The following is a 21432-nucleotide window of genomic DNA, read 5'->3' on the forward strand; positions in this document are numbered from 1 at the left end:
GGCTATCCACTATTTTCTAGGTAAGCATAATGGTTTAGCACAAGATATTAGATGAACAGTTTCTTTTGATGGTTTTCTGTAATTAAAATTCTCGTACAAATTGCTCACCTTCACATTCCTTTCATCAGAATGAACTTGCCTATTTTATAAATGTGATACAGTGCCCTGAAAGTACATTACAAGGATACTGCAAGTCACCAAGGAGTTCTGTGACCATATAAAGGAACAAGGCCAAAGCCCGACTTCCATTATAAGGTCATGAAACTCCAAAGTGACTTGCAGTATCCTTATAATGTATGGCAGGGGAGACTTTATTCGTTAAAATACGTGATCACACCATCATCTTTCCAAGACACCCCTAAATCTTTGGTGTGTTGCCTTTTTAATTTAAAGAGACTGGATGTTTGCAAACATGAACAATACAAACATTGCTAAAAGATGCTTGAATCAGTTTAATGCAAGTCAGATTAAATAATTCTGTAGCTTAGAATATCTATAAACATGCGAAGAGATTATTTCTTATAATTACATAAAATGTGTGCAAAAAATAAACCTTTATATATAAATATCTCTTTTTTGCAAATCACTGTTAATTTAGAAAACATGAGCAGAAGACGAAAAAGCCAGGTTTCATTTTTTAAACTGCAGCTTTTGTGAAGCTCAATGCCCAGCTTTTCTCCTTGGTCACTGGCTCTGGCTACAGGCATTGTGATGTCAGAGCTCAAATGTAATAAGTTAATACAGTTGGGTAGGTACATTTTTTCTTTTTAACAGGCGACTATAAACGTCACAAGTTACATTTAATAAGGAAATTAGAGACAGGCTTCTATGCGGGGATTGCAGTCTCACGTGTATTATAAGATTATTAACAAGCTAAATATGTGTATCCAGCCATGATTATATTATCCAATGCTGCAATCAAACAAGGATTAATACCCTTCGTTGAAACTGTATTGCTAAGACCACCTACAAACTATTATGGTCTAAAAATGAACTTCAGCCACAGATGTTGTCTTTCTGAAGCTATTCATATTTTAGGGTTTAAGGATTTTTCCCTCAATAAACGATGGAATCACACAATGCAAATACTGTGCAATCACTGTAATTCTGACCAAAACTGTGCACCAACATGTCAGCTATGAGCATTAAACTTTAAGTTACTTTTGTAAATTTGTGTAGGATTCATTTCTGTGATTAATTTTGACATCTGTGACTATGATATACATCCATGTATTCGTAGTTTAAGCATGACAATTTGACAAACTATTTACCATCTAAAATGTGTTTGATATACGTTAGTAATATTTAATGAACAGCAGCTCGAGAGTCTATTGAAAGTCGTTAAATGTAAAGCTATACACCATTAGGAACAAACTTTGCTTTTAATAACAAAAATTGATGTATCAAATTCAACAGCAAGTTAGCCAGGCCCAGGTTGTAGAAGAAGTTCAAAGACTCAAACACTTTGGAATATCTTCCGCTCTAAATTGTGTACTGTTAAATGGGTCAGAGTGACACTGGGCAAAATTCCCACAAAAATGTGAAAAATAAATGGGGTAAAGGCGGTATGAGTAACAGACTCTGTTTCTGGCATATGTGAGTGATTCAATATTTCTGGAACGGAACATAAATCAAAGGGTCTGCAACGCTTCTCCAGATACACTTGCAATATGTATGGTAATGTTCAGTGTACTGCCATCAAACTTAGAAAATGTAAACATCCTGTAATTTAGGCTGTTTCCAAAACAGACTGCTTGGAAGAAGGGAGGTATGTTAATGTTAATGAGATTTATAAAAGCGCACAAATACCCAAAGGTGTCTTGGCGCTGGGGACTTCAAACAGCAAGCTCTGCACCTACCACTGGAAGAGCCAGGTTTTCAATCTCTTTCTAAAGCCAGTCAAAGAGCTGCCATTCCTGAGTTCCAAAGATTCAATGTGCCGTAATGAAAACTGCGGCCACCCCAATGTGCAGTGCGAATTCTAGGCACCAGCTGCAGTCTTGCCCCCATCGACCGGAGATGTCTGGTCGGTTGATACCATGCAAAGAGATTCTGAAGAAAAGAGGGGCCTGTATGATGCATGGCTTTGTAGACAATACACAATGCCTTGAATTTGATACGCTGAAGCACCAGAAGCCAGTGCAATTTGCGGATTTTGTTAGAAACCGGTCTATGCCTAGGAATATTGAGCAATAGGCGTGCCACAGAATTTTGAATCATCTGGAGCTTCTTCAGGCACTGCTTCTGAGCACTGAGATATAACCCATTACAGTAGTCTAATTTTGATTGGATAAGAGAAGTGACTACTGTTTTCCTGGTATTTGCCGGAATATACGGAAATATCTTCCTTATTTTCTTTATAAGAAAATATGATTAAGAAACAACAGCATTAGTCTGTTGACAGAGTGTTAATCTGTTGTCAATCAGCACACCCAGATTTTTTACTTTCGCTGCTGGTTTGGGTGGTATGCCAATGTCCGCCGGCCACCACATGTTGCTCCAGGTGGGCTGCAAATTGCCGAATATCAAGACTTCAGTTTTATCGAAATTAAGTTTGAGGCAGTGTGCAGTCATCCATTTATTAATAGTGCTCATGCAGCTTTGAAACTGCAGAGAGGGGGAGTTTTGATGTTTATGTGCAGCTACCACAATCTGGGTGTCATCAGTGTATGTGGTCAAACTAAATCCGAATTCCTGGATTAATGGGGCCAGTTCGGAGACGTAGATGTTAAACAACGAGGGGCTCAACGAGCTGCCCTGAGGGACGCCACAAGGCAAAACATAAGAAGCCGAATTGAAACCGTCAACAGACACTGTAGATTTCCGATACTTTAAAAAGGAGGACAGTAGTGCCAGAGCCACTTTACCCACTCCCAGCTTCTCCAGCCGCTTTTGCAAAAGGGTATGATCAACCGTATCAAAAGCGGAAGACAGATCGAGGAGCACAAGAGCATCTAGAAACATTTTGTCCATAACCCTTTTTCGTTTTATGGGTTAAATCTTTGTTAAAAAGAAGTCTATGTTTCAATAAGGCATCTGTTATCCAAATGGTAAGGTTGGTGCTTAAACTACATGCAAGTGGTATGGCTATGATTCCAGCTTTCCTGAACTTTTATTTTGGTCTTATTTATACAGTGCCAGTCAGCTGACCAAAAATTATACCTTTGCAGGTGAGGCCAGAGTCCCATAGTAAGCCTATTCAGTGTGCAAGCTAAATGGTTTAAATTGGTGGAAACGTGAGAAGAGTCTGTTTCTATGACAGTGTTTAAGAATTTAATTCAACTAATACATGATTTGGAGAACAAGATGATAACTTTCTGACAAGGAAACTACTAATGGTTGTTTATCTTCTTTGTTCCAGTTTTGAGCAACTAGTAATACCTCTTTCCTCAGCCTAATAAGAGTACATGAGCAATATTTTAAAACTGGAATTTGATGAGACTCATTTCTACGTAGCTAAAAACCCTTGTTATAGGTTAAAATATTGTGCCAGAGCTTATCCTTTGTGTAAGTCTAAATAACTCACCACTGCTTGATTCCTCAACAAGATAGTTATGAAGCCAATCACACATCAGCTGTATGAGGAAATCAGGATTAACAGTAGGATTTAGCCACAGTGCAGCCCGCAGACAGTCAACATACACATGGTGGTTTCTGCCCTCCTCATCATTAACAATATTGTTGCCAGTCTGCCCATCCTCTTTTTATTCTCGTGAGTATTCAATAAAGTCGACCAGCCTGCCCTGCTCAAATCAGACTTAACATCTGGGTTATAGTAGCAGCATCTCTAAATGTTCATCTTTCAACTCAACTCAACCAACCAATATCAGCTCATCCAAATTAGCTCCTCAAAATCATAATACATCCCAATGTCCTACAGTATAGCCATATGATTCCCCTAATCAAGGGCCATATTCAGTATCTACATAGAACATCTGGGAATGTTTCTGGCTGGCAAGAGCATCAATATTAACCAGTAGGAGGAATAAACAGAGTTCTACTTGACGATCTTAACCAGTAATGACTTCAACCATCTAAAAACCAACTCTTACTCTACCAACCCTGCCTCGATACTGAAGACCTACATTAAGGCTGACCCCCATGAATACAGAATTTGTCTCAATCACAAATTCAAGTAAAAGAATGTGTCATTACAAGGAACTCTGAACGATTCATGTGTCATCTTGCCAAAAGCATCAAGAACATCAGATTAATCTTTGACAGCATTTTCTGCTTCAAACCCCACATTGTTAAGAAGACACAGGTAGCCTATCATTTCCTCTAGCTTCTCAGTTAAGTCTAATGATACTGCCCAGGGCACAACTTAGAACTGCTGCCTAGATCCTCATACTGGTAGATGGTTCCAGAACTCTGCTCAACAGCATACCTAAACCTCACACCACTAGAATGCACCCTCCACACAGTAGCAACACTCACCAAGAGACTGGAAAAGTATAACTAGATCATCCCCACACTCTAGCAAATTCATTGTCTTCCACTGGCAGCCTAAATCACCTCAAGATCCGCTGCATCATTATCCAGGAAACAGATAATGGTACCTTACTGCCAAGATCCATGCAATCCACATACACAGCCAGAACATGACCAGGATTGAAACTAAAGAAATGCAAGTTATTCACCAAGGATTTGAAATTAAATTCCAACATAAATCAAATAAACACTGTCACCCCTCCGCTGTAGACATAAGATGAACAGCCACCTCATCCAGAACTAACCATTATTGTTTAACTCACCTGGATGCTCCTGTGTGCAAATATTCTTATGTTTTAATAGTGTATTCATCATCACATGAAGAAACTCTCAAAATACGCACTCTTACTTGGTGCAAGTTTATTTAATCACAGCGGGAGCAGATAAAAATGCCCAAACATACATAAGCTTGTAGCTCATATGTTGTGAATGCACTGCTCTATATTGCCTTGATTTTGTGATTGTTCGTTTCCCTGCCTTATGAGCATTTTCTGATTGAAAACAAACAAGGGTGTATTTGCAATGTATCTGATGCATTGAAAAGATTATGTTAAGGCTTTAGGCCATGTAAAGGTTCTGGAAAATTTCAGACGACAAACTATTGTGTGATTTTACAAAGGAATTTATTCTCTGGAAAGGATATCTTCAGTAGGATGTATTGGTGGGACAATTACATGGTCTCCATTAATATATTTTGCTCATTATTGTTTTTCCATTATAAATGGATGAACCTCAGTACTGTTGTATTGAGTAAATTCATTTTTATGGTTTATTTATACACCTACTTACATATAATTACATAGTTATTTGGGGATAGTTAAATTAATAATTCTTTTTCATAGTCAACTTTTACTTTTAAAAAAACAGTTTAAGGAAGGAGCTTTTGGAGTGACTCATGCAATAATTATATATAGATTTGTTTGAGATGAAAGGTCATATTTTGCAGACAGCTGTATGATTCGACCTTTTGCAGATTTTCTCCAATAAGTCCTAGCTGGTTTCAGATTCAATTCTCCCAGAATATTTGCTAAGAGGTTCTCGTCCTTGATCTGATCGTTGCAATGTAAATCGCTCTTTAGGTAGACTGTTACAGACTATTTCAAAACGCTACAACCAAGGAAGTTCTGTGAAAGTTCAAACTTCTTCTGAACAAACTCATCAGCAGCAACACGTCCACAACCAACTGGAGTGTTTCCATCAACCAAATTCATAATTATCATATTAACAAGCACACGGAGGTTCAAAAGAACAGTTTCATGCAGATTTTGAGAACTTCAACCAGCTCATAAAACTACCTTTGATATATTTTACTGCTGCGGTTAACATTCGGAACACAAATATGGTAAAAAGGCAGGCAGAGTACATATGGAAAATCACTCTAGCTGAACAAAATACATTATAACCATGCTTTTAGCATGCTCAAAGATCAGCACCTCAGACAAAGAACTTACCCAAAAAGTCCAATTTGCCATACTAAGAGCCACCAAAATGAAATCCAGGATCAAGTTAAAGACATTGTTAATTTCAAACACTAGTGCAAAGCAATTTGACCCATTTTACGTCTATAATATGGAATGACATTTTTCCCTATATTGCAGACAACAATGAAAACAAATTGTGTAGAACCCTTTATTGAAAAAATTATCAAATTGAGTTTTGATTGTTTTTGCTATTTATGTAATACAAAAATTGGAACTGATTTTCCTGTGTTTATACATACAAGTATGTGGTATTTCTATAGCGGGCACCTAGTCAATAGGTAGTGCAACGTTATACAGGGTCAAAGACAAACATAGTCCGAATTACCACATTTAAAAAACAGAAAAAGGTTATATTTTACTATATGAAAAAGGCAAGAAAATAGGATCTCAGTCTGTGCCATATTTCCCTAAGCATGTACCATTTACTTGAATATCTACTGCACATTACATGTATCATAAACAATGCAAGTGTATTTGCAATGTTATAATTACATTTGTCATTCACTCCTGCTGCCTTTGGTCTCATACAATATGGCACTAGCCCAGTTATAAAATATAATCAAAGCTCATTCAATGGGCACCCGTGGCAAAACAATTCCACCAATCACAGCTCACGGACCAATGTGTCAGTAAAAAAGTGTCATCATATTTAGCACTGACTAAAGTACCAAAGAAAAATCACAAATGTGCTGATATATTTAAGGGCATACAGCTCCTAGAAATGGAGGAGCCACGGTCAAATACGCAGTGCCCTACAAACCCAACATTTATCACCCTACTTAGTGAAACGAAGTGGCTTGTGTCAAATACAAAGTGGAGACAAAGCAGTAGAAGGATCTTTTGCAGATTTATTTACTGGCTGAACCATTACTTCACTGGGCAGAAGGCCTAGAGCTGTAGGGGGTACTTATTTCACCTGCGTAGAGTACCAAATAAGGGTGGGATGTTTACAGTAGGGCCATACCAAAGTTAGATCATTTGTGGGAAAACCATTACAATGTGGTATTACAATGTATTTTCTAGAGTTCAAGAAGGGGGTAACTATAGCTAGCAGGGTGTTATTGTCATATTGGATATTGTCAGGGGGACTCTGGGGATTCGGACTCAGGAACTCTTGATGACACTGCTATCCTGCTGGCACAGGTATAGGACGAGGTCAGTCCCTGGCGGCCGCAGGGGGAGGAGTCCAGTTGCGTGACGTCGGCCTCCGGGAGACTATCTGGTGGACCTAGGCTATTCAAGGAGGAAGCGTCCAGAACAGAGCACGCACTGGTGGAGGAGCGGAAAGATGCGCCCGGGGAGAAGAGGAGCTGCAAGAACCCGACTCGAGACAAATCCAACGTCCTGTCAAGGGCCCTGGAAACAGACGCGACGACCGGAGGTCTTCTGCACCGCGCCACGTCTCACCACTCTCCTGGAGGAGGGTGGCTAGATCGGGTACGGCAACGTATACTGAGTGTTGTCAAGCCACAGGGAGGGAACGGGTAGGCCTGTGGGAGGACAACAACTCTCTCTCTTCTGGTGATCACTCTGTTTATGGCCAGTGCATCCCTCACACTTCCCGCCCCCATAGACGGTCCTTGATCCGTGGTCTGTTTTTTTTCACCCTTCTACCTACCCGGACTTTAATTGGAGTGCCAAATCAGATCACAGCCCTTCTGACCTACCCTGAATCCGGTGCACAAGGAAGGATTACCTGCAACCGGACCCTTTTCTTCAGTTGTTTTGTTCTTTTGATTCTCCTTAATAAATCCACATCGCATAAGAAACGTCTGAGAGCCTTTTCCTTTGGAAGCCACAAGCCCTATACCTCAGGTCCCGACAAAAGTGGTGGAGAATGCGGGCATAACCCATCTGAAACAAGATGGAGCAGGTCATAGCCCAAATGCGAGAGGCCCAAAGCAAATTAGAATAGGCTGTAGAAAAGAATGCTAGTCAAGCTGAAATGGATCGTGCTGTGTTTGCAACAGCTATACAAACGCAAGTTGACAATGTTACTAAGTTGGCAGAAGGACAGACGCAGCTCCTGCAGACTTTAGGACAGGGGAGAGCCCCAGCCCTGCCAGGAACGGTGATACCACTGCAAAAATACGTCCCTGGGGACGACCCCATATCTTTTTTGTTTTAACTTTGAATGAGCTGCAAGAGCCAGTGCCTGGCCTGCAGACCGGTGGCCTTTCTACCTGGTGCCCCTGCTCACTGGCGAAGCCCAGGCAGCTTAACAAATAGCCAACAAGGATGGTACCGCCATACATGGGCATGTGAAACAAATTATCCTTGACCGCCTGTGCGTTTATGATGAAGCTCTCTGCCTTCGCTTTAGACAGGAGCGGGGCTTGGCAGGGGATACCCCAAAGACCCTGTTCTATAAAATAAAGGATGCAGCGGATCGGTGGCTCAAGCCTCTGGACTCTACTCGGGAGGAAATCATGGAAAAGATTTACCTTAAGCAGTATCTGGAAGCACTACCCTACGGGACACAGAGGTGGCTCTGACAGCATGCTGGTCTGACTCTGGAGCACGCTGTAGAAATGGCCACATCCTATGCTAGGGCCCAGAATAGAGGGCTGATGAAAGAGCCAGAGAAACACCCGAGACCCCTCCAAAGTGGGAAAGGTGAAAGCAAACCCTTCGCTGAGGCCCAGAAGCCCAGACCAGGACGAACAGATATAATTCCCTCTACCAGACCCCAATGTTTTGAATGAGGGGACTGGGCCCACATAGCTAAGTTCTGCAGAAGGAGGAAAGAAAGAGTAGAAGACGAACCAATGGATGTTAGCGATCTGCCTCATTCCATAATGTACGCACAAGAGACTGGTCCTGTATATTATGTGAGTTTGTGTTTAAACAATCGGCCTATTACCGCCCTCCTGGAATCCGGGTGTAGTCATTCAATCATGCGACAGGAGCTTATCCCCCTTCCTCTTTCTTACCGGGGAGATATGTCAGTATTAGGTGTGTCCATGGTGACATTAAAGAGTAACCCCTAGCCAGGGTAAGACTTCAAACCAAGCAGGGTTTAGAGGTTATGGCTGATGTTGGGGCCCTACCACACCTCCCTGAGCCCCTTATCCTAGGTATAGACAACCCCTGGTTTCCGCGGTTGCTGTATGGTAATCTCAAGAACAGTTCGGTTATACGAGAACCCCAGAACGACCTTTTGGCCTCTGACCCCTGGGCCATAGACACCAACTTTAGGACTGCCCAGCTCAATGACCATAGCCTCAGTAACGCCTGGCAAAGTGCTAAAGATACCCTTTTGTCCCAGAGAAAGGTTTATCCTTGTTTTATTAAACAAAACGGTCTTCTATATCGGGTGGGCAGAGACGGTGATGAACCCCAACTGCTAGTCCCTACTGCCTTCAGGGATCAGATATTGTTTTTCGCACACTCACACCTCCTTGCAGGACATTGTGGCGTCGAAAAAATTTCACAGTCCATACGCCGCAGTTTTTTTTGGCCAGGAATCCACGCTCCGGTATGGAAGTACTGTCAGGAGTGTGCGATATGCCAGAAAAGGAACCCATATGTCCCTCCAAAGGCACCCCGAAACCCACTCCCTATAATAGGCAAACCTTTTGACCGGGTGGGTATGGACCATATAGGACCTCTCCCTAAGTTCACCAGGGGTTACCAATATGTTCTCAAAATTGTGGACTATTCCACTAGATACCCAGAGGCCTTGCCCTTGCACTCTGCCAACACCACTACCATTGCCCAGAGACTCAGAGAGGTGTTCTCCAGGATGGGTTTTCCCCGCGACATAATTACCGACCAGGGGACCCCTTTTGTGTCCAAACTGATGAAACAAGTCTGCAAACAACTAAATGTCAGGCACGTAAAAACGTCTGTACATCACCCCCAGACCAACGTTCGGGTGGAACGGTACAATGGCAATCTCAAACTAACACTCAAGAAGCTTCTTACCGGGGATGGTAAGAACTGGGACCAGCTCCTCCGCTTGGCCTTGTTTGTCATCAGGAGCCAGGTCCAGAGTAGCTTAGGGGTGTCCCCATTTGAACCTCTCTTTGGGAGGAAGCCACGTACTCTACTGGAGATCACCAAAGAAAGTTGGGAAAAAGACAGTGCTCAAGAAGCACAAGCTTTACTGGAATACGCCAACCAAGTGAAAGCCCACCTTCACAAACTAAGAGCCCTCGCCCATGAGTCCCTAGAAAAAGCTCAAGCAAGATAAAAACAGACCATGACAAAGGCAAACGGTTGAGAGAACTGAAGATAGGCGACTGGGCTTTGGTACTGCTTCCCTCTTCCACACACAAGTTAAGAAAAGAATGGCAAGGCCCTTTTCCTGTGGTAAGGAGAATAGGTAACACCACTTACATACTGAAACTGTTGGGTAATAAAACCCAGATGTACCACATAGATCTTCTGCAGAAGTGGCTGGGTCCTTCCCCAAAGACGTCCCACCTGGTTACCACCGTGGACACCCAGTCGCACACAGTAGGCTCCACCGTTGTTAATGAGGGACTTTCCAAAGACCGCAAAGCAGGGATATATACCCTGCTACACTCGTTTTGAAAAAAAAATTCCGACCAACCCGGTAAAACACACCTGACGATGCACTCAATACCCACTCAAAAAGGCGTCACGGTAAAACAACGACCCTACCGGGTCCCTGAGGCCCGGCGTCTGGCCTTGCAAAAAGAGGTTAAACTGATGTTGGACTTAGAGGTGATAGTGCTATCTCGAAGTAACAGGTGCTTGCCCATCGTGTTGGTACCAAAACCGGATGGCAGTATCCGGTTTTGTATCGACTTTCGAGCAGTAAACCGCATCTCCAAGCAGGACGGCTACCCCCTTCTCCAGGTGGACGAACTAATAGAACGCCTTGGTGAGGATCAGTACATATCCACCATCGACCTCACCAAAGGCTATTGGCAGATTCCCCTTGATCCCAAGAATCAGGAAGAAACCGCTTTTTCCACACCCGACTGTCTTTTTCACTTCACCGTCCTCCCTTTCGGGTTACACGGGGCGCCAGCCAGCTTCCAGAGATTGATGGACTCCTTCTTAGCCCGACACCAGGCCTACTCATCGGCCTATCTCAATGATATTGTGGTGTATAGTAAGACCTAGGACGAACATCTTTGACATCTAGAGGCCATATTTTCAAAACTTAGAACAGCGCATTTGCACATCAATGCAAAAAAATTACGTTTTGCCTTCCACAAAGTAAAATACCTTGGGTATACGCTGGGGAAAGGGTTAATTGAACCTCAGACAGAAAAAGTGAAGGTTATACAAGAAACCCCTTTTCCCGCCACCAAATGTGACCTTTGTGCCTTTTTGGGATTAGTGAGGTATTACAGGCACTTCATTCCACAATTTGTCGCTATTGCCGCCCCCCTCACTGATCTACTCAGAAAGACAGCCACCCCCTCTCAAATCCGTTCACCCAGTATCCCTGAGCAAATAGCCTTCGAAACACTCAAAACCGCCCTAACCACCTCACCTGTTTTGATTACGCCAGATTTTCAGAAAACCTTCATTCTTCAAACCGATGCTTCTGGGGTAGGTATAGGTGCTGTTTTACCGCAGTCCTGTTTCTCCCGATCGGGGAAATCCTGGGGGGAGGGTGTGTCGGGAGGACTCTGGGGATTCGGAAACTCTTGATGACACTGCTATCCGGCTGGCACAGGTACGGGACGAGGTCGGTCACTTTAATTTGCCCGGCGGCCGCAAGGGGGGGAGGAGTCCAGTGGCGTGACGTCGGCCTCCGGGAGCCTATCCGTGGACCTGGGCTACTCAAGGAGGAAGCATCCGGAACAGAGCACGCACGCTGGTGGAGGAGCGAAAGACGCGCCCAGGGAGAAGATGCTCAGGGAGAAGAGGAGCTGCAAGAACACGACTCGAGACGAATCCAACACCCCGTCAAGGGCCCTGGAAACAGACGCAACGACCAGAGGTCTTCTGTACTGCGCCACGTCCCAGCACTCTCGTGGAGGAGGGTGGCTAGATCTGGTACGGCAACGTATACTGAGTGTTGTCAAGCCACAGGGAGGGAACGGGTAGGCCTGTGGGAGGACACCAACTCTCTCTCTTCTGGTGATCACTCTTTTTATGGCCGGTGCATCCCTCACACTTCCCGCCCCCATAGACGGTCCTTGATTGCGTTCATTGACCCGTGGTCTGTTTTGTTTTCTTCTTTTTTTTCACCCTTCAACCTAACTGAACCTGGACTTCAATTGGAGTGCCAAATCGAATCACAGCCTTTCTGACCTACCCTGAATCCAGTCCACGAGGAAGGATTACCTGTTACCGGACCCTTTTCTTCAGTTGTTTTGTTCTTTTGATTCTCCTTAATAAATCCACATCGCATAATAAACGTCTGAGAGCCTTTTCCTTTGGAAGCCACAAGCCCTATACCTCAGGTCCCGACAAATGTATATGAATTTAAAGAAGTTGAGGAAGAGTACTTTACTAATCAAGTCATCACGTCAAAATAAATTACCAACCACACTAGCAGGCAGGCAGGTATACCGGTTTACAAGTCTGTAGCTATCGTAAGAGGGAAGGGTGAATCCCACAAAATTAGAAAGATTATTTTGTAAAAAGCAGGACAAGGGAAGGAATGATGCATGAGGGGTATCCTGGGGAAATGTGAAGGAAGAAAACCAAAAGGAATGCAAGGGGCGAAGGAGGTTATGAGGTACATACAAATACTGTGCAGTGACTTTATTATGTCAAATTCATTCCCACCACAGAAATCTTAACGGAGGTAGTGAGCAAAAAGCAAGCACTTTTTGAAGGTGTGAAAAGGGACCGCAAGGGTGGGTGTTAAATGTGCAGTGCTGCAGGACAATGAGATACAAGGACATGTATGTGAAAACATTTGCAGGGGAAACGAAACAGATTGTGCAAGACTAGATGCCTATATAGCCCCCTCCCTTACGACCACTGGATACACGTGAGGGGGTAAAGAATTTAAGAGAAGGTTAACAAGAACGAAGGTGTGCATTGTGGGAAAAGGAGCATATTACCGACTTGAAGTATCAAGGAAATGAAGCATTATTGCAAACAGGCTCATTAAGGTACTGCATGGTGCAATTGGTTAAGACAAGGGGCACTTTCACTTTCAGATTTGTATTCCAAGGTATTTAGTTGTGAAGACTCAAGGGCTTCATACAAAAATGTATTTAAGATTGGAGCAAGCCCAAGGTGCACAAAGGGTGAAATGTTCTGTGAAACTTCAAACACCATTAAGGGCTGAACAGGAATGTGTTTCTCTTTAGGTGAGAGAGGCAGCTGGGAACCAGATATAGTTATGTCCATTGCTGTTGACATTCAAACTTGTCAAAAGTTTAAGCATGTTCATGGGTACAAGCCAGTGTATTCCACCTTGGTATCTACTGTTTTTCCAGAAGGTTACAGAAAAGTTGTTGTTAGGGACAAAATGATTGTCATGTGTTCAATAGGACATTCTTTTCACAGTTTAGAAACATGGGAAGGGTTCCTGCGATTAAAGTTGTCAAAATGTCTAATTAAGGTGTTGCAGGAGGCATGTCCTGGGCAGATGTGAACTAAAGATTGTACCTACAGGTATACCAACTCCAACGGAGAAGACACAGCACTACTCACTTCTACGACTGCCTATTGCATAAAGATCATTTCTACATCCTCTGAGAAAACTGCTCTAATTAGGTCGTTGTTTTGTGGAAAATGTATGGGTAAATAAGCATCAGTGTGTTTACAGATATAAAGAATGCAAGGGAGCACCGATGTGACCATAGATGTAAGAAAAACTAGTTAGGGGCAGTGTTCACTCAGACCTATGACAAAGGCGACTGACAATTCCATGAAAGAACACACTAGGAACCAATAGCCTTGTCATGAATATATACATTACATAACAAATGACAGTGAAAAAGTCCTACCTAGAAATACCACACAATAGCACTTGCATAAGATGTGATGAAAGTTATGTAGGGGATACATGCTCTCCTTAAATGGTAGCATATGTATTGGGGTGAGAAGATTTGTTGTGGGCAATTCCTTGTATATTAAAAATGGAACACGAGCCATAATCAGCATTGTTGTAAACAAAGTGATCATGACATTCCACACTGAGAATTGTCCACTGGCTGATGAAGTTGCAGGAGTATAATTTCACAGCAGGGTGTCAAGTGAAAGGCAACAACTTGGTGGCCCATTACTAACTGAGGTGCAGCAGTAAGTGGGAATTCTATGAGAAGCCAGTAGTAAGAAAGTGTTAGCAGAGGCGACGAGTGAAACCTCTGACAAAACAAATGGACGTCGGCTGTTGAGAAGGCTCAAGAAATCAGGGCAGTATTGAAGTATGTGGAAGAATGGCAAGGTGGAACCAAAGTAGAAGATCTACCTGACCTTGATAGGTGTGATGAACGTTTGTCAATTTGTGTTGCTAGTTGAATTAAGAAAGAATGTGATAAAGTTGTCTCATCAGTGGCAGTAGTGTAACTAAGAGGAGAGCCACAGACTTGAATTGGTGGACTGGGTTATTACTCAAAACGGGCTGGGGTTCAATTTGAGCTAGGGGGTCACCACTAGGGTAAACGCAGCATCTCAGAATATTATTTTGAAGGGAGTCCACCTAAATGTACAATGACTGGCAACAGATAGAAGGTCCTTTCTAGAAAACTTTCGGGCATGGGAATACTCCATGGTGCTGCATTGGACAGAGGTAAAAGAATTGTGCTTCATAAATGCAGCCCATTATCTGTTTTCATCATTGGATTTCCAAGCATGTATTCCCAGACCACTTTAATACCAAATTTCTTCACTTTGAAAACCTCCACGTGACAAGTCCCGACCGTGTACCAGCATAACGGACAGCAGACAACCACTGCATAACTCTGACTTGTAGGGTGTGCACAGCAAGTAAGTAGTGGCATGCCCCCTGTGAGCAGTGAATGCTTTATATGAAGGGTATACTTAATTTTTTCCAAACGGTCATTTCCAGCCCTACTCTGAGCTTCTGTTTTTCAGCGTGAGTAACACGTCGAGCACAGCCGGGTGTTTTTCAACACTTTTTTCTTTGGGTGGAAAAAATCCAAGTCAGCTGAATAACCTCCTGACTGGTTTGCTTAGCATGTGAACCCTAATACCGCGCATGGCAATTTAAGTAACTGGGATAAAAGACGTGTTTATTTTCAAACTACTGCTTGCACTGAATTTAAAAAGATGCATTTAATTAAAAGTGAAACTTTTTATTCAGTAACAGTAGTATTTTGCTTTGGCCCATTTTGCAGCAATGTCTTTAAACGAACAACGCAGATGCTATACGCAACTGTGTGTGATGCAGCAGGCCCTATGGTAACACGTGAGTTTCTTTTTTATTTATTTTTAATTTACAATGTTTTAAAAATCTATACAGGTTTAAAAACCAATGCGGATGTAGTAAGTAGTTTATCATTTAGTACCAGCATTTAATTGGCTACACATTCTTGCTGTGACTGTTAATGCTTTAAAATGTCTCCATGTGCCAAACTAAATTAGGATTTCAGAGTCAAGTGGCTATGATATAAGATAAGCAAACTGGTGAAAGAAGTATTATTCACAGACCATTATATAGCATACTGGCACCATCAATTATCATTCTGCATGTCACTCCTAACTCCTCTTGCATAGGACTGGCAACCAAAAAAGGGAATTAAGAGATGCACAAGAAGAAAATGACACCATCATGTGTGAATAAATAAGCAGCGGTAGCTATTGAGTAGAAGTCATTAAACAAGCAAAGACAACTCCCTCAATCTAAAATTACTGCTTTGGGGAATTTAGGTTCCACAGTTTGCTGGTTAAATTAGGTACACTTGTGTATTTATTTATTGATTGGACAGTTTGATACAGAGCTCGGGAACTAATGAAAGTATTAGGACACACATTTTTTGCAACAACAGATACTATAAAGTTCAGTATTTCTTTAAAAACATTTTAGTAAAATAAACAGATAGGAAAAGGAGTGAAAGTACACATGCCCGACATATAGTTAAAAAATAAGGATCTTATGCTCGTAGGTCTCCAGTGTAATATATCAAAATAGAACAATGTTGAGCTATAAATTAAATATACAAGTCCAGTTTTCATTGGTTCATAAAATAATACTTTTTTTCTCAAATATATTAATTTATACAAAAATATGTTTTCTCAAATATAATACATCTTTTTCGTTTATCATATTCCTTGCTACATGTAGGCGCAAGATCTTGAAACTTCTCTAACTTCATCAATATCCCCCTCCCTCCCATCCTCACCCCACTTGAACAAAAATAATTAAAACTTCAATGTACTCATCTGTCTCACCCATTCATTCTACAATTACTCAATATCTCTCATCCAACTAAAACCCACAAAAGAGGATAGAACTCCTGTGCCTAGCAAATCACACAGTACAAGTGCGTTTAACATTAAATTCTACATTGATACATTTCTTTTTACATTTACATGCTCATTCCAATAACTCAACAGATTAACCCCTTCTCAGTCCTTAATGGTAAAATACAATAATTCAACTCCTTTACTGAACAACGTGAATAGCTTCGCTAGGTCTTCGGTGTTGTGCTGACACGTGTTTCGGTGTGAGACTCCTTATCAGTTATACACCTTCTTAAGGGCACACTAATACGTTCCACAATTTAAAAGATAAAAATAGCTTTTTTGTTGGGGGGAGGGAGGAGTATCTGATTAAAAGATTAAAAGTATAATAGGCCCAAATAGCAATCCATAGGAGAACAAACTCTAATAATGACCACTGGAAAGAAAACATCCAGCTCAATTTTCATCACACTTTCCTTCTTGAGAACCATAAAGATTCTAAATCAAACGGTATTGGTACGGTGGGAAAGATCATCTATTGTATATACTCCAATATAAATTCATTGTGATCTCATATCCAATAAAATTGGCCAATCACCTCACAGATATCATGTCTCAATTGTATTCAAATAACTACATACTGTGGCATTTCAGTGCTATCCTGTTTCTCAAGAAGGAAAGTGTGATGGAAACTGAGCAGAAGTTTTCTCTTCAATGGACATTATTGGAGTCCTGTTTGGGCTTATAATACATAGAATCAGGTGTGTCTGAGATGTGGAACATATTAGTGTGCCCTGAAGAAGGTGTATAACTGATGAGGGCTCTCACACTGAAACGCAGGTCAGTACAATACTGGAAATCTGGTAAAGCTATCCACGTTGTTAACTAAAGAAGATTAATTATTGTATTATCCCCAAAAGGACTGAGAATAGGTTAATCTGTTAAGTTATTGAAATGAGCATGCAAATGTCAAACGAAATGTATTTCATGTATAATTTAATGTTGAAAATACATTTGCTGTGTCATTTCTTAGGACCAGGAGTTCAATCCTCTTTTGTGGGTTGTAGTTGGGTGATATTGAGCAATTGTAGTATGAATGAGGTATGAATGAGTGAGACAGATGAATACATTGAGGTTTTGATTATTTTGTGCAAGGAGGGTGAAGATGTGAGTGGGTTATCTTGATGAAGTGGAGAAGCTTCAGGATCTTATGTTCACATGTACTAAGATATATTGTATTTGGAAAAAAACTATTTTTGTATAAATTATTGAAAAACATGTTTTTGTATAAATAAAAAAAAACTCTACTTGTATATTTAATTCACGGCTCAACATTATTCTATTTTGATATATTGCATTGGAGATGTATAAGCAGTTTATAAATATTGTGAGGGAGGCGGAATCAAGTTTGTTTTGTACAGTGTACTGTTCCCCTGGTTCGTACCCCATATCTGGTTTAAAAGAGGCCTTCTCTTTTTTTGGTTAAACTCAAAGTGTATACAAATTCATTAAGTTACTCCTCAACCTATATGAACATTGCTGTTTTTTCTAACTTAACCCTTGTGCATAGCATTTGCCTTCAACCATCAATAAAAAATAAAACATTCCAAGCAGTGAAATAATTCTCATGGAAAAAAAACTAAAACTCAGAAGCCCAAGAGGCGCACATGAGAGAGGCCTTAAGTTTTTTAACTCATATCAAAATATTACTTGCTACAATGTCCTTTCGGGTTAGTATTTTAAATGTCTGGAACAATTTATGTGCTTAATGTATTCCATCTCAAATCCATCCAGGTATTTGTACGGCCGAAACTGATTAGGAATGCTAATTTTTAATTGCGTTTGGATCACAGTGCTTGCATATCGAACTTTAAAACTCTCTACAAATACCAGGCGGCGCACTGCACGTGCCAGACAGCATCCCTTCAGGACAAGTCGGTGCAGGACGCATTGAATAAGACAAGGCGCCTGGAATCATGGCTTGGCTGCCAAAATGGAACAGCCCATCCATACAACAATGCCTGCGTTCACAAGTGGCAATTTCAAGACGCAGAAAAATAATTAAACAGAGCTCGGCGTGGCAACCTACCCACTTCAGCCAGTGTTTTTATGCAGGACTCCACCGAGGACTTTTGGGTCTGGTTTGGCCAGGTACAGTTGTATATTCGGAAAGCAGACTGTAGCAGCTGGATGAAGACTGGTTGATGAGTCTGAAAAACACACACAATGTCCTTAATACTCACTACTTTAGCCCCAAAGCAGCTGTAAATTCAACGAGGCTCATTCCACGAGACGCGCAATTCAAGTAGCAACTGCACCCGCAACAAATACCTACCCTGCTGGGAGGGCCACTTACCGGCTGTGCACCTGCTGCACTATTCAGTGTTCTGGACCTTGGATTGAGGGATAGCGTGATAATAACATGAGTTGCACAATTCTAAGATGCACTATTTGCACACATGAACAAATCATGCACACAAAGCTTATGGATGTGCCTTTTGTACACAAGTGGACATCCTGATTGCGGTGCAAACAGGTGTGTGCAACCATTCAGGATTTGCAGCTCACTCAGAATGAGGGCCATCGGTCGGTGTGTCACTACCCCATAGAACAAAGTAATTTTTCTTGGTTTTATGTATACTGAACTACACCAGGGTAACTGTGCACTTTATGAATAACAATGTAAAATGGAATAAAATGACACGTTGCAAAGAATAACAATAAAATGATGGCGCTGTACATATCACACTTTCATCCATCTGTAACTATACATCAAAACACGAATCATTCATTCCATAAAAGTGTGAAGCAATGTAGCATAATGTCTAAAGTTACACATCACATATTCATCAAACTGTGAAAACATGCCATAATGCACTGTAATACATTTAAAGCCCACAGTGTAATACAAAAATGGTATCCCTCCTATGATGTGTAACAGTTAAGCTCTAATATCCATAGCGTGGTGCAGAGCGGGTGGGCCAAACACTGGAGGAAATGTGTAAAGCATCTGCTCAGAACACACAGGCGACACACCGGGCACACTACAAAGAGAGACTCCACACCAGGTTGCATGAAAATAACTTGTGTATTATAAAAACACATTAGAATGCAGAACACAAGTGCATATCTTCCGTGCCAGCCGGCACCGGGTAGCAACTCACAGGGGACTATTTACAAGGCAGGGCCAATCGGGCCACTGCCAGAATCATCACAAGATATAATCAATAAATGTAGAGTCCATCAATAAATGCGTAACAGCCAGCAACTACTGGCAAGACCATGCACTGGGCAACATCATATTTGCATAAACCAAGTAGGCATGAACATGTATCCTCATAACATTAGCATGGTAGAAATCAGGTTGGCCTAAAGTCCCTTAGACCTAAACCTGTGAGCACAAGGAAAGTGCATTAGGCAACAGTAGCATAAAGGCATTAGGCATGAGAACCCATTATGCATAACAGCATTTGTATAAATCACAAAGGCCTAAATCGGGATAGGCATAAGCCACATTAGCTCAGGTATAAACATAGAACCCCACCCGGGGCGTAAATCAGCGTAGGCATAGCCATGGGATCCTAGGGCATCCTCATTAGCCTAACAGCCTGAGCACCACACTAGGCATAACATTAGGTATAGCATTAGGCATCACCATACTCAGCTGGGGCCTAAACCATGAGCCTATATCACATCCTGCATTAGGGGGAAGGCATTTGCATGCAGCATCTCATATGAGGCATGAAACACAATTAGCATGGGGGCAACACTGTCACAAAGCATTAATCACAATGAGCATAGATCCGCCTCACTGCATTGGACATCAGCATAAACCTTAGCAGCAATGGAATAAGCATAAAAGCGTTAGCATTGACACATTAGCACGAATGCACTAGGATCGCCACATTAGCTAAAAGGCACTACCATAGGACATTATAACTTGTCAGTAAGCATCAACAAATGCATCGTGCATAACATCAGGCCTAATCATATTAGCATGGGGCATGAAACATCAGCGGTCGTGCACCCCGACTATCACCATTCCATGGTAGGGCCCACTTTCGTATGCCAAGCAAATATGCTCCCCCCCGTTGTAGATTAGTCCTTGGCGTCACTGCGCCTGGGGTGGCCCCTACTCCTGGACACTGGAAGAAGGGTTAGGTCCAAAACGTGGCAACTGCCCACTGTCCAGCGGGGCAGTTATGGAAAATTACACAGACGCCAACCCTGCGCTTACGGGAGCCCCACTCCAAGTCTTGCAAAAAGACCGGTCCCAACACGTTGCACCTGCCGCTATCGGCGGTGCAGCTGGGTTCCGCAAATTAGGCCAGAAGGTACAGGTCCGCTGGAGCCCCCTCCTCCGGGGCTCGATAGTTGAAGAAATGCCCCTCTCGGTGCAGCTGCCAGGCAAGAGAAGGAACTGGCCCCAAAAAGGTAACAAGCACTCGCGGTGCGAGGGGAGCTCCTCCTTCATGCAAATGGCCCCAGAGCCCTCGATGCCTTCAAGAGCCCCCACTCACCGGGACTCTGCGCGGGCAGACTCCTCAGGCCACCGGACTCATTCCAGCAGGGGACAGGCACCCCTGCTCTTCATGGACCTCTCCTGACAGCTTTCTCTTTCTCCGGCAGCAGGTGCAGGGAACACGCGGGGCTCTCCCTCGCACTACGGGAGCCCCGCCAATGGCAGCACGTCTCCTGGCTTCACCCGGGCCCCCTCATGGGACCCGGAACTTCAATGAAGAGCCCGCGAGGCTCCAGACGTCCCTGCAGGCCCCGCCCACCGTCAGGCAAGCGCGCCTGGCTTCCTGGTCGGGCCGGGGTAGAATAATTATTCTACCCCGGCCCGCGGCGGAGATTTTCCTCAGTGATCCCCGAGAGCGGGGACAATACGGGGTAGGCACCCGCTCACGAATAAGTGCCGGCAATTGCAGGGTAGGCACCCGCGAGCGAAAGTACGCAGCTCTCCTTCTTTCTGGCACCTTAAATGTAGCGCTTACGAGGCGCTTGAAGCAGGAGAGCAGGCAACATAGGATGGTAGCGCTCAGGAGGCGCTAGAAGGCAGGAACGTCATTGGGCTGGAATTAGGTTGTAGCACCCACAAAGTGCTAGGTCCCACACAATAAATTGGTAGCGCTCCCCTTCACTG

At 42.8% G+C, this 21432-nt stretch overlaps 1 protein-coding gene across 4 annotated transcripts in view; it reads right to left on the bottom strand.

Annotated features, from left to right (window-relative positions):
- ITPR2 (inositol 1,4,5-trisphosphate receptor type 2) overlaps window positions 1-21432 on the bottom strand; it is a 1506646-nt gene that overhangs the window by 605416 nt on the left and 879798 nt on the right. For all 4 annotated transcript variants that reach the window (XM_085652787.1, XM_085652785.1, XM_085652786.1 and 1 more), the window contains exon 34: window positions 18376-18496. In XM_085652787.1, coding sequence (XP_085508913.1) covers window positions 18376-18496 — 121 coding nt within the window. The remainder of the gene's footprint in view (window positions 1-18375; window positions 18497-21432) is intronic.

This window comes from Triturus cristatus, chromosome 4_1, assembly GCF_964204655.1.
Source record: "Triturus cristatus chromosome 4_1, aTriCri1.1, whole genome shotgun sequence".
NCBI lineage: Eukaryota > Metazoa > Chordata > Amphibia > Caudata > Salamandridae > Triturus > Triturus cristatus.